We start from the raw sequence: 13,041 nt of genomic DNA on the forward strand, positions 1-13,041 counted from the left end.
TAGAACAGAATGTTTTAAACAGGCATGAATTTCATCGGCTGGAGTCGATTTTGGAATGACAGGCAGAGTTTGACGGAAGTCTCCACACAGGAGTACCAGAGCTCCTCCCATTAAACTGCAGTTTCCTCTAAGATCTTGAAGTGTTGCGTTGAGGGCCTCAAGAGATTTTTTATGAGCCAACGTACACTCATCCCATACTATCAATTTACATTCTATAAGAAATTTTGCCTGGCCGCTTGTTTTATTTATATGACATGTGGGATTTTCTTGTCGGGAAATATTAAGTGGCAACTTAAGGGCAGAGTGGGCTGTTCTTCCTCCTTCCATTAATGTCGCTGCAATACCTGAATATGCAACGGCTAGAGCAATTTCTCCATGAACCCTGATTTCAGCGAGAACTAAACTAATTAAAAATGTTTTTCCCGTGCCACCAGCAGCATCAAGAAAAATGATACCTCCTTCTTGTTTATCTGCTTGATCCATTATTGTTTCGTACGCGAATTTCTGATCTTCATTAAGAAGTGGCTTTTTAACCGCGATGTATGCTTCTAAGTCTAAGACATTGTAGCTAGTTTCACGTATATAATCTGGATAAAATACACCCTGTTGATCTTGTACAGGTGCAAAAAGACCGAGTTCCACTAAAGTCTTGTTAACCATGGTGATACACTTTTCCTCCAAAATAATCAAAGTTTTATTAAAAATGTCGGAGTTAAACGTAATATCCAATGTAGGATTTTCACTTCGAACTTTAGCCAGTATATCCTCACTTATTGATTCTTTATATTTTTCCCATAGTGTTTTTGGGTTAGATGGATTACAGGAGGTTATTATGATGGCAAACAAAATTCGGATTTGTCCTGGAAGAGAAATCAAACTGGCCTCTCGCAATGAGTCATCCCAGTGTTGATCTCCTTCTAGCAACCCTAAATTCTGGCAAGCTTCTCTGAATGTCTCACATATTTCTCCGTTTACCGTTCTTAATTCTGCAAATGAGCGAGGTCCTCTAATGGTATGTAGAAGCATTCTTAAAAAATAACATTCGGCGTTGTTAGGATGGACTGTGTAGACTCGGCCCAATGCGTCACATGAATAAATATTATTCTCAGGATCAAAGTTGCCCATTTTTCTTCTACAAAAGACTTTCCTTGATGTATTCCACGTATAGTATCTCGGCACTTCTGAATACAATAGTGTTCTTGCAAAAGTATCCTGCTGGCATAGTTGGAAAAATGCTGTTTCTATGACAGCAAAAAAGTAAACAAATTACATACATACAAACAAACACTCTCCTTTATATATATAGATTAAGTACATTAATTTTTTAACTGTTTAATTTTCTTTTGACTCTTATTTTGCAACAAAGTCCCCTTTCTGTGGGGTTATGTAGTTATGAGCCACATGAGGAGATTTTAAAAATTAAAGTGCAGGATCCTGAAAAAATACAAACGCCCTACATCTAAAACACCCTGCATACATCTTCAACACCCTAAACTCGGCTATTGATTGCCCTGAACTGCTATCTTTCTTCAACTTCAGGATACCAACCCGATCCACCCGCACCCACTCCCTACTCCATCTGCCTATTCCTAGAATATCTCTCACCAAGCGCTCACTGTTATTTTGCCTCTCCTCCCTTCTAAATTCACTCCCCCACACTGTTGTCCCCTTTCACTTATCATGCAACAATTTCACCACCCAAGCTTTATCCCACCTTTCAGTAAATTAAAATTTTCCCCGGTCCAAGCTTGGTTCTCGTTGTTATTGTCTTTTGTCCTCTTTCATGTTTGTTATATTTTTTACTGTAAAATGGCACTACTGCTGTATGTGAATAATATTTTAAAATAAAATAAAAAATGTGATTAGAGGAGGAACAATCAGCACCATTACTCAATGTAATTACTACGTAGGAGTATCTTACAGTATTATTGAATTCAAGTAATGAAGGTGAATGTAAGGATAGCCTAATGCTAGAATATCACCCTGTGAACTCCTATGGGAAAATATTTATGTCAACTGGAAATCAAATCAAAATGCTTAGCTCATCCTGGTTTTCTTTAGGATTTAATTCAAATTTCTTTTAAATTAAAGTTCTTCCAAATCTTGTCTCTTAATATTCTATTTTAACGTGATAATGCACTTGGACCTTCATCTATGATGCAAAAAGCTAAGGTGTTCAAATACAACATAGGTTTAGGTTATTGCATGTTCATAATATTATTGGAAAGCCACCTGTTACGGTAGGTTTTGGATGGACTCAGGTGATGCATTGGCACAGCACTATGTTCCTACTGCTTTGACCATCTTATTCCAAAAACTTCCAAGATAGGTAAAGTGTTCCAACCTGCTCTAGTTTATGAACACCTAATGTTATACTTATCTTAGCCTTTCTCTTCCTAGAAACAAACATAACCTTTTTTCTTCACATTTATTCTCATCCCATTCCTATTGCACTGCCTGTCCGATGCACTCAGCTATGCATGCAATTCCTTGACTGATGGGCAAAATAAAGTTTGATCATCTGCAAACCTAACCGATTTTGTGATTTCCCCACCAACTTTCATTCCTGCATCTTCTGGCTTCTCCACATCTTCCCAAGCCTCTCTTTACCATTTCCTCCACTCCCCCATTGAACAGCTCAGGTGATAATAGACACCCCTGGCTTACTCCTCTTCCTAACACCGCCCATCCAAATTCTCCATTTGCGGCTTGCATCTGAGCTGTCTGAAACATGTACGGGTTGTGAATAAGTCTTTTATCCATCTAATCTACTCCTATATACTGCAATACATTCATTAATTTTACCCAGTTCACTCTCTCAAAGGCTTTCTCAAAATCTACGAAACAGATGAATACATCCTGATTGTATTCTATGTTTCTATCTATTAGTGATATCATTACTGCTACACATTAGTGATTTCATCTCCCCTTCCTTATCTTCTAGCACTGGCATTGAAATATTGCGAAATATTGCGATTTTTCAAATCCATTTTTTACACAAGTCACTCTGACACCCTGCCAACTTTTCCAGATCCACCGGCTTATTTCTTCATAAGACACTCTTTTAATCCTTCCAGATTCTGTGTAGTCTCTTATACCAGACATAATCTACTTTTCCCAACTAGAACGTAACTTTGATTTCACAGATTTATTAGTGGATAAATCCTGGCAGCCTTGTGATTTCCTTTTTCTTTCATGAAATTGATGACTTCTAGCTTAAATATTGCTGAATACGATTTTCTTCTCCATGGGTAATTTTCTTGAGAAAACTCTGAATTACCAAAGCTTAACTCAATTCAGGTTTGTAACAATCACCATATAGGTGGCACTTTGATAGAACTTGGAGGGTCTATAGAACAGCTTAGTGCCAAAACTAACAAAGCGAAGTAAAGCAAACAAACCAAGAAAATTCTAGTTCATTCATTCTCTTATTTTTTTATATTTGATTAGCTGAAATTTAATTTATATAGCAAATAAAAGGGCACTCAAACTTGTCTTGTTTTCACTTACAAATCATAGCGAAAAAGCAATAACGCGGCATATTGTGGCTTGTAAATATTGTTTATTTTTTTATCCTTTTGTTGTTTGGAATTAATTTCGAACACCTGGCTCTAATCATCTGTATACTTTCGGTAGAAGTACAAGGTATGCTCAAAATGTATCGTGATTTTGCATTTCTCAAAAATTAAATATTTATTCATGAATATTTATTTAGTCCCCTTCGAAGTAATCCCCATTAGATAATATACACTTGTGCCAACATTTTTTCTAATCCTCGAAGCACTTCAAAAAATCATTTTTTGTGATCTTGTTCAGCTCCTCCTTCAATGCAGTTTTTATTCCGTCAATCGTTGGGCAGCGTCGTCCTTTCATGGGCCTCTTCAGTTTCAGGGACAAGAAAAAGTCACTGGGGGCCAGATCTGGCGAATACGGTGGCTGCCGCATCATTAGTGTGTTGTTTTTGGTCAAAAATTCGTGCACAAGTAATGATGGGTGATCAGGGGCGTTGTCGTGGTGAAGAAGCCAATTTCCGTTCTTCCACAAAGCCGGGCGTTTATGGCAGATTACCTCGCACAAATTTCACATAACTTGCAGGTAATATTCGTTATTTACTGTTCAACTCTGTGGCAAGAACTCATGATGCACCACACCCCTGCAATCAAAGAAAACTGTAAGCAAAATTTTCACATTCGACCGAACTTGGCGTGCTTTTTTTCGGTCTTGGCTCGTGCTGCAGCTTCCATTGGGATGATTGAGCTTTAGTTTCCATGTCATAACTATAAACCATAGCATGATTCGTCATCAGTTATTACCCACTGGAGCAAATTTGGGTCGTCGTGGGCAGAGTCATTAGCAATGTTAATGCTTTGCTCTTTTTTGTCAAAATTGAGCAATTTTGGTATCAATGCAACCCATGTCATGTCCAAATAATTGGTAAAAATCGAATTGCACGAGTCAATTGGTATGATTAGGTCCTCGGCAACTTCTCTAACGGTGATTCAACGATTGGCCAATACTATTTTCTTCACTTCATCAATGTTTTCGTCTGTTGTTGATGTGCCCGGGCGTCCGGCACGCTCTTCGTTCTCAACATCTTCTCGGCCCTCTGAGAACATTTTGTACCACCGATAAGCGTTGCTTTGGTCCAAAGTAGCTTCTACATATGCCACAGTCAACATTAAGAATGCGTCCACTCACTTAATTTTGTTTTTCGCCCAAAATTTGATACAAATTCTTTGATCCAATTTTTAGAACAGGCAAAAATCGAATACAAGCCGAAACATGTCCAAGCAAAACAGCTATTAACAATTAATGGAACATTTTAAATGGCCAAACATTTCGGCATAAAGGAGAGACATAAGTACCAACATAATGCCACAAAAAATCGAAATTCAAATATACGTAACCCGCAGAAATTCAAAATTCATGATACTTTTTGAACAGATCTCTTAGCCACTGGCAATTATGATTCCATGTAGTCATTGGTTGTTACCATATGTTAGTAGATGGATATAGACTTATATTTACACACTTTCCGTTAATAATAACTCTTACTTCCTTCTATATAGCTCTGTATATACATTCTTCCATTTTCTTTGTCAGTCTTATGAATCATCTCATTCATTACCTAAGGTCTCCTTGTCCTTTTCCTATTTACTGTTTATGTTGTTTCACTTTTTCTTTTAAAATACCCTTTTTTTATGTTTCCATTTTGCCCCTATGGTAGTATCCAGCTCTCTCTTCCCACTCATGATTTTCTTTAAAGCCTGCTAAAACTTTTTTCTTAGTGTGCCAGTTAATTCTTATACATTCCATTGCCTAAACTATTCCCATACCATAGTCTCATACCTAATTATCATACCTAATTATCATATCTTCCTTTGGCTAATATCACATTCAAGTTGCCTATCACTATCAAATATTTCCCTCCAAGAACTCCTGCAATTATGCCCTGTAACTGATGATATACCCTGTCGACCTCTTCCTTCCTGTGATTGCTTGGTAGAGTGTATACCTGGGCCATGACTGAGTTCCCTGGTTCAGCTTTTTTTCTACTAGTGATATTCTGTCAGTCGCTTGCTCAATACTTATGATGCTTCTTCCTTCCTTTGTGTTCAATATTTTTCTTGTCCCAAATTGTTTTTATTCTGGAAGAGGGGTTTCAGCAAACTAAACAATGTTCAAAAGTTAATGGGTGTACTATTGTAGTAAACAGTTAACTTTGCATTTGTTATGCCCAGAACTATTTATGGAGTTTATGCCTGACGAACTCATCTCCCAAAATTTCTCACTCCTGGAGAATACTACAAGACAGAAATCCTAGCATTTTTTTATCCCATTAGATGTGTATGCCCTGGCTTCATGTCTAAAGTAGGGCAAGTGAAAAAAATGCTGTAATAACAGCATCTATCTGAGATGCTGGCCAGCTGGCAGTTATGTTACTGATCTAACTGAAATGAGTTGTCTTTTTGTGATACATTTGTTTATGAAGCTAAGGGATATAACTTTAAAAGTCATTCAAATGTTTCACATCAGTAGGCTTCACAAATTGATAGTAAAAGATGAATTTTATTGGGAAAATTCAGACCTTAACCTATGTTTAAAAAACATTATTGAAATTGTGTTAGACATCATTGTGTTACCTTAGAGAGAAAAACTATTTAAATAATTGAAAATATTGCAGTAATTAATTTAATGGTGGCCGATCAGATGTTTGGAGTTTTGATTAAACTGCTTATCTGTATTTGAGACAAGAAATCACTGTTAGGAGCCTTTACTAGATTGGCAGTTGCTAGACTGAAATCCTCAATTCAAAGAATAAGAACGATAATAATAAATGCCAACTTTGAAATGTACCCTCCGAATCTTGGAGGATTATATACATAGTATTTTCAGGTTACTGTGAGTGACATGATTAGTATGTAATGAGAAGTACAGAGGAGCTTTATGTTTGAGGGACTTTATAATGAGACACTCAGTAGTTATAAAATTTTAGCACTCAATTTTTTGTTTTCTATACTGCTCAAGATGCTGAGATGATTCAGTGGCTAATATAATGGCTTCCCACTCTAGGGGCCCATTGACTGCAGATGGGACGTTAAATTGTGAACCCCTTGGTGTCTATCATTAAGAGTGGGCTATTACTGAAGTCAGTTACTCTTTTCCTATCTATCTCACTCCTAACAAATTATCCACCTATTGTTAATGATGTAAATGGTCTTAGATGTCAGTTGCCTCCCCTGGTAATTAATGCTCTTCTATTTATTTTCATTCCACAAAACCACTTCAGCTGAAAAGAATTTCCAGGTAGACTGACCTCTTATCCTTCCCCTATCAACAGTGAATTTGGATTATTGATCTCAATATTTTGGTAGAGGAGAAATACCAATAAAGCTTGTTAAACATTGACCTAAGATTTTAGCTGATATTAATAATTTCGTTCTTCCCCTTGTTTTCTTCCTTGATTTTTAGGTGCCTGAAGTACAAGGAAATGGCACTTATGAACAGAATGAGCAGTTTGAACAGCCACCAACCCCACCTCCACCATCCCTGAGTACACGACCTGTTAGGACTGCACGGGGTCGGCAAAGAGGTGAGGTATAGGAATGTATAAGTAATGTGCTACGTGTGTTCTTTTCGTGTTTTGTTTTCTTATGCATTCGGTAAAAACTTGGTTGACCCATCTCAGGATACTGATAAAGTCCACAGATCTGCTAAGACTTTTTAAGAGTTGTCCTAATGATATCTTTGCAAATATTATCTGTACTAAGTTACTATTGGTTCTTTGTTTATTTTCATGATATGGTAATATATCATTTGAACATACATCACTAGGAATTCTTAGTATTAACTTTTTCTCAGCAATATGGGCTCAACATTTGCTTGTTAAATAAATATTTATTTGTAATTTGTTGCTGATATTTCCTGTGGAACCTCGTGCAATGAACATAATTCATTCAGGCATCTTTCTCATGAAACGAAATGCTGATTTAGTGGAACAATTTTGCCCATATAAATTAATGTAAAATACGATAATCAGTTCCATACCAAAAACATAAATTATATTCTAGTTTTATTTCAAGAAAATTAATGGTTTCTGGCGTAACTTTATGGAACCGATTCATTATAAATAAATGAAAGGACTAACTTTGTAGTTCCACACGAAAACGATTTATTCACACGACCCAGGTTTCGAAGTAAAACTTCATCTACCTGATGATGAAGTTTTACTTCGAAACCTGGGTCGTGTGAATAAATCGTTTTCGTGTGGAACTACAAAGTTAGTCCTTTCATTTATTTTCAAGAAAATTATTAATATATTGTTCAGGATCGTGGATCATTTTTATCTTTCATTCTATCGCAGAATGAATCAACCTGGAATGCAAACTCAAGTTATAACAACAAAAAATCAAAATAATATGTTTATTATTTATGATACATTCCTAATTCTTTTTTATCAGAAAACTATCTAGAGGTATTTGTTTTGGCCGACACTTCAAAATTTTGTGCAAGTCCGCATTATCATTAACCCTTTTGATATAGCTCACTCTCGAAAAACGTGCTCCTTACATGTGCGAAAAAGGGAGGATATTATTTCTCCATAGCTATCATTAATTGAAGGCATTTTTTTTGTTACATCTTACTGTCCCACTAGAACCGGTTTAATTCTTGAGCAAAAACTTACAAAGCACTAGACCTGTGTTGTATTTCTTGATGTATATAATATGACTTTTGCCTAAATATTTCCCAATGATTTTTTATACCACTTCACCAGACACACCTAAATGACAACTTGAAGACTTCTACTCGTAAAAATTCCTTTTTTCTCCCTCTACACGGCTAAAAGCCCAGTCAATGTTATCACCCAAAGGTTGTTTGACAAGTGAGAGGTAGAGCTTACCCAGTACTCAGCCCAACAGCTTGTAAAATTCCTACATCAGGGCAGGGGGGGGCAGCTTTCCCTGTGTTTCCTGCAACCTCCCAGGAAGATCTGGTACATGTGAAATGACACAGCTTGGGTGAAGGTGAGCACTCAGAGGCATCACACAATTGAATCTAGGCCCTCCTGTCAGTCGGCCAACACTCTTCCCAGTATACTACCATATTCTACGTACATAAATATGTGAATTTATTTAGCCAGCATCTGTACACCATCATAAATTTAAGTAGTAATTATAAAATAAATTGTATTAGTGAATGAATGCAGTTCGAGTCAATCCTTAAAAATTCAAGAAGCCCTGCACTCTACCCTCTGGTGGTCTATAACCTCTCCCACCACGCAAAATGCACATGGAATGGCTATTTAAAATGAAAGACTTTACATTTTTTTACACTACACTTTTAACATAAAGTTGGTAATTTGTATATTTGTCATCAATTACAGCTGCAGTTACTCCAGCAGCTGGAGGAAACACAGCTCACTCAGTGAGACGAGCAGCTGTTGTTGCTGCAGTAGCTGTAGCAGCTGCAGCAGCGGCATGTAGCTCACCGGATGAGCCAGTCAAAAAGAGACGTCAGAACAAGAAGCCTGTTACAGAGTCACTTTCTGAAGATGAGAATAGTTTATGTTTTGTTATTCGACTTGGGCGAGCATCTTTACAGGTGAGTAATTAAGGTTAAATGAAAACTTCAATTCATGAAAATTCAATAAATTTTTCTCAGGATTAGGCAAAATCCATACCATTTGACACATGTCAAATTGAAGCATTTTTGCCATCTATTTCGTGATTCCTTGGTGACTGTTGATTCCTAAATATTTTAATGACGTTTAATGGAATCCCTCAGGTGTAAAACAATGCCATATAAATATTGTGTAATCCTACTTAAATGAACTATAATATCCTTAATATGAATACCTTTAAGGACCATTAACATCGACTGCAAGACCAAATGGCTTTGGTAGAAAGGCGATGCTCTGTGTTTGATGGCACTAAAAGGGTGTGGTCTATAATGAGCTGGTAAACCTGGTAAAAGGGTTAATATTGAATGCTACCAACAACAATTGTTTGATTTTAATTGTTCGTTGCTTGAAAAAAGACCAGAATACCAAAAGAGGTTACATATTTTTCTTCGTGGCAATGCTCCATAGCATACAGCAAAACCAGTGCGCGACAGGTTGGAAGTACTCAGCTGGGAAGTCCTACCCTATGTGGTTTATTCACCAGACTTGGCTCCATCTAACTATCACTTGTTTGCATTAATGGGTCTCAAACTTGCTGAGCACCGCTTTGGTTCATACGAAGATGTGAAAAAATGGCGAGATGAATGGTTCACAGCAAAAGGGAATCATTTTTACTAGTGTGGTATCCACAAGTTGCCTGAAAGATGGGTGAAAATGTCTAACTAGCAATGAGGTATACTTTGAAGCTCTTATTTATCATTCCGAATTTTTTTTTTGAGAAAAATCTGCCTTTCATACTTGTACTCTTGGTATTTGTCTGTTTCCTAGATTTTGTAAAAGTGTTTAATAAAGTGAATTGGGTGGAATTAATGAGTGCATTGCATAAAATAAAGAGTAGATGGGCAGGATAAGATCATAGGCTTTCGAAATGTGAGTGTGGATCAGAATTGAAAAGGTGAAATTGAAGTATAGGAAAACAAACATGGAAGTGTTGGGCATGGTTGGAGAAGATGGAGAATTGTTGGGAGAAATCAAAAGGAGGCCGGAAAGATGGTTTCATAGTGTTTTAATTGGGAATGGGATGTTGAAGACTGCGATAGAGGAGAGGACATTAGACAAACAAGAAAGGGGAAGGAATAGTATTATAGGCATAATGAATAACTGATTGAAGCACTTTTCCACTTGATGAAATTTTTATTTTTCGACCGGGTTTCGATGTATTACTGATGATGATGTAATACATCGAAACCCAGTCATAAAATAAAAATTTTATCAAGTGGAAAAGTGCTTCAATCAGTTATTCATTATGTTCGACTTCCACCATATCACGACTGAAGCTACTCAATTTATTATGGGCATGTTAGATGAAATGAAGGGAGGGAGAAAGTATATAGAATTGAATGACTTCCTTTAATGTCCGATGTTAGGTTGAATTTTTTGTTAACTGGGTCAAGTAAATGCATTGTTATACAATTGTGTTGGCTGAGTCCATGATGGTCCACGCCTGGTGTACAATTGGCCCATTGCCATGCACTCTAGTATAGGCTTATATCGTGTAGATAATTTATGGTTTCAGTTCATTACATTTAAGAAATTCATTTTCTCTCTATTTGCAGCAAGTGGTTGATGACTGGATTGAGAGTTACAAAGCAGATAGGGATGGTGCTCTTCTGTCTCTGATGCAGTTTTTTATTAATGCCTCTGGATGCAAAGGAAAGATTTCACCCGATATGCAAGCAAGCATGGAACATGCTGCTATCATCCGTAAAATGACTGAAGAATTTGATGAGGTAAAGTTTTATTGTTTTGTCATAGGTAAAGTACCTAAGTGTTTTGAATTGACTTTTTAAGCATATCATGGCTCATGACTGCAGCCAATCAGCTTCGATGTTATACCATTATTAGGCTTTGTGTCATTATAGAGGTTGTTTAGATTTTGAAGGATATCAAAAAGATAATTATCTTTAATATGTAGCTACTAACCTGATGCTTGTTATCTTCAAATGATAATCAAATATCAAAAAGTAGTTTTTGAACTTAATTTATCGGTTGTGGTAAACTCTTTTGAATCTTCAGATCTTTTTTCAATCAAGTTTATTAAATAAATCTCAATAAATTAATCAAATAATAAAAATCAAATTAGGCCGAATCTGAGCAGTAAGACTGAAGGTTCTCTCATATTTTAATGAAAATAAAAATTTTACTGTGCAGAGTTATCAACAACTAAAATTAAGTATGTTTTGTATTTTTGGAACTCACTAACTAATATAAATACTAGGAACTGCAGTCTATAGTATAATGGAAGAAGTAAATATTGTGTTAAATTTGCAGTAAAGAGAGTATATGCATGTAGGTGAATTTGGAAACGCCTTATGATGGCTTTAATTAGGGCTTTTGATGAGAGTTGCCTTTTTTTTCAATAATATTTTTATTAATTTTATTATTTTAAGTTAAATTGTTTTTTTAGATATATTTATCTTTGGATATTAGTTATCCAGTATTATCTCCAGAAAAGCTGTCACTTATTAGCCTTCCTGATAAGGCATCCCTAATGGTTTCTCTCTTGCTCTTGTAGGAGAGTGGCGAGTATCCCCTCATCATGACTGGACAACAGTGGAAGAAATTTAGACAGAACTTTTGTGATTTTGTGCAAGTTTTAGTGAAACAGTGTCAGTATTCAATTATTTATGACCAGTACCTTATGGACAATGTTATATCCCTTTTAACGGGATTATCAGATTCTCAGGTCCGAGCATTTAGACATACTGCTACATTGGCAGGTTTGTATGCATTCCACATCACTTCGACATGGACATTTTAAGATCTGTTTTTTTCCTATTTATTTGATTTATGATACCTGATTTATCCAATTAATGATAATGTTTCTCTCTTTGAAGCTATGAAGCTAATGACAGCTTTAGTAGATGTGGCACTGACGGTGTCGGTAAATTTAGACAATACGCAAAGACAATATGAAGCTGAGAGGCAAAAGGCAAGGGATAAAAGAGCATCTGATCGACTTGAATCTTTGATGGCCAAGAGACAAGAGCTGGAAGAAAACATGGATGAAATAAAGAATATGTTGACCTACATGTTCAAGTCTGTTTTTGTACACAGATACAGGTAATCTTGAGTAGGAAGATTGAATTAATAATAATGTCTGTTAAAGTTCTAATGTTCCTCTAAGCTACAAAGCAATGTTTTCACCGTGGATAATGTATATCATGCTGGTAAATCCAGTAGGATTAAAACATTGAGCATTATTAGCAATTCCTTGTCAACTGATTCTTAAAATGTTTGATGTATTACTTGAATGAAGCTGCAGAAGCCTCCATATTCACATAAGTTGATGCCTAAGTTATAATTATTGGAAATTTCAGCATGCATATTCCTGCACACAGCCTTTATTGGAGCATGTGTAGTATAAATATGTTGAAGGGGACTCTTTCCTGATTCTCCTAAAATGGACAATTCATTAGTAATTTATTTCTGACTTAGTTTTAGGGCATCAATAGTTTCATCCATTGGGTAGTAGCTCTCTTAAATATGTACTTTTTTCCAACATTTTTTATTCTTTCGATTGTAATTCTCAGTTGCTAGGGAGGTATACATATTTGAAGTATGGCCTAATATTTTTTTGTTTTTCCAGATTTGTATGTCTAAGTTATTCCTTACCTTATCCTTTTATTAAATGTTATTAAAATATCTTCCAGGGACACATTACCTGAAATTAGATCCATATGCATGGCCGAAATTGGTGTTTGGATGAAGAAATTCCATCAAAATTTCCTTGATGACTCCTATCTTAAATACATTGGATGGACATTACATGATAAAGTTGGAGAAGTCCGCCTCAAATGTCTTCAGGTGAGTGGTAGGTTAAACAGGTTATCTTCAGAGTAGTAAAATTCATTTTGTGT

At 36.0% G+C, this 13,041-nt stretch overlaps 1 protein-coding gene across 2 annotated transcripts in view; it reads left to right on the forward strand.

Annotated features, from left to right (window-relative positions):
* The window catches only part of SA1 (stromal antigen), a 70,185-nt gene that overhangs the window by 4,460 nt on the left and 52,684 nt on the right, over positions 1-13,041 (forward strand). For both annotated transcript variants that reach the window (XM_071589618.1, XM_071589620.1), the window contains exons 4-9: positions 6,973-7,093; positions 8,885-9,102; positions 10,738-10,911; positions 11,697-11,901; positions 12,019-12,244; positions 12,835-12,988. In XM_071589618.1, the coding sequence (XP_071445719.1) occupies positions 6,973-7,093; positions 8,885-9,102; positions 10,738-10,911; positions 11,697-11,901; positions 12,019-12,244; positions 12,835-12,988 (1,098 nt within the window). The remainder of the gene's footprint in view (positions 1-6,972; positions 7,094-8,884; positions 9,103-10,737; positions 10,912-11,696; positions 11,902-12,018; positions 12,245-12,834; positions 12,989-13,041) is intronic.

The sequence above is a fragment of the Hetaerina americana genome, unplaced genomic scaffold, assembly GCF_022747635.1.
Source record: "Hetaerina americana unplaced genomic scaffold, ioHetAmer1.1.p SCAF_4, whole genome shotgun sequence".
In the NCBI taxonomy this organism is placed as follows: domain Eukaryota; kingdom Metazoa; phylum Arthropoda; class Insecta; order Odonata; family Calopterygidae; genus Hetaerina; species Hetaerina americana.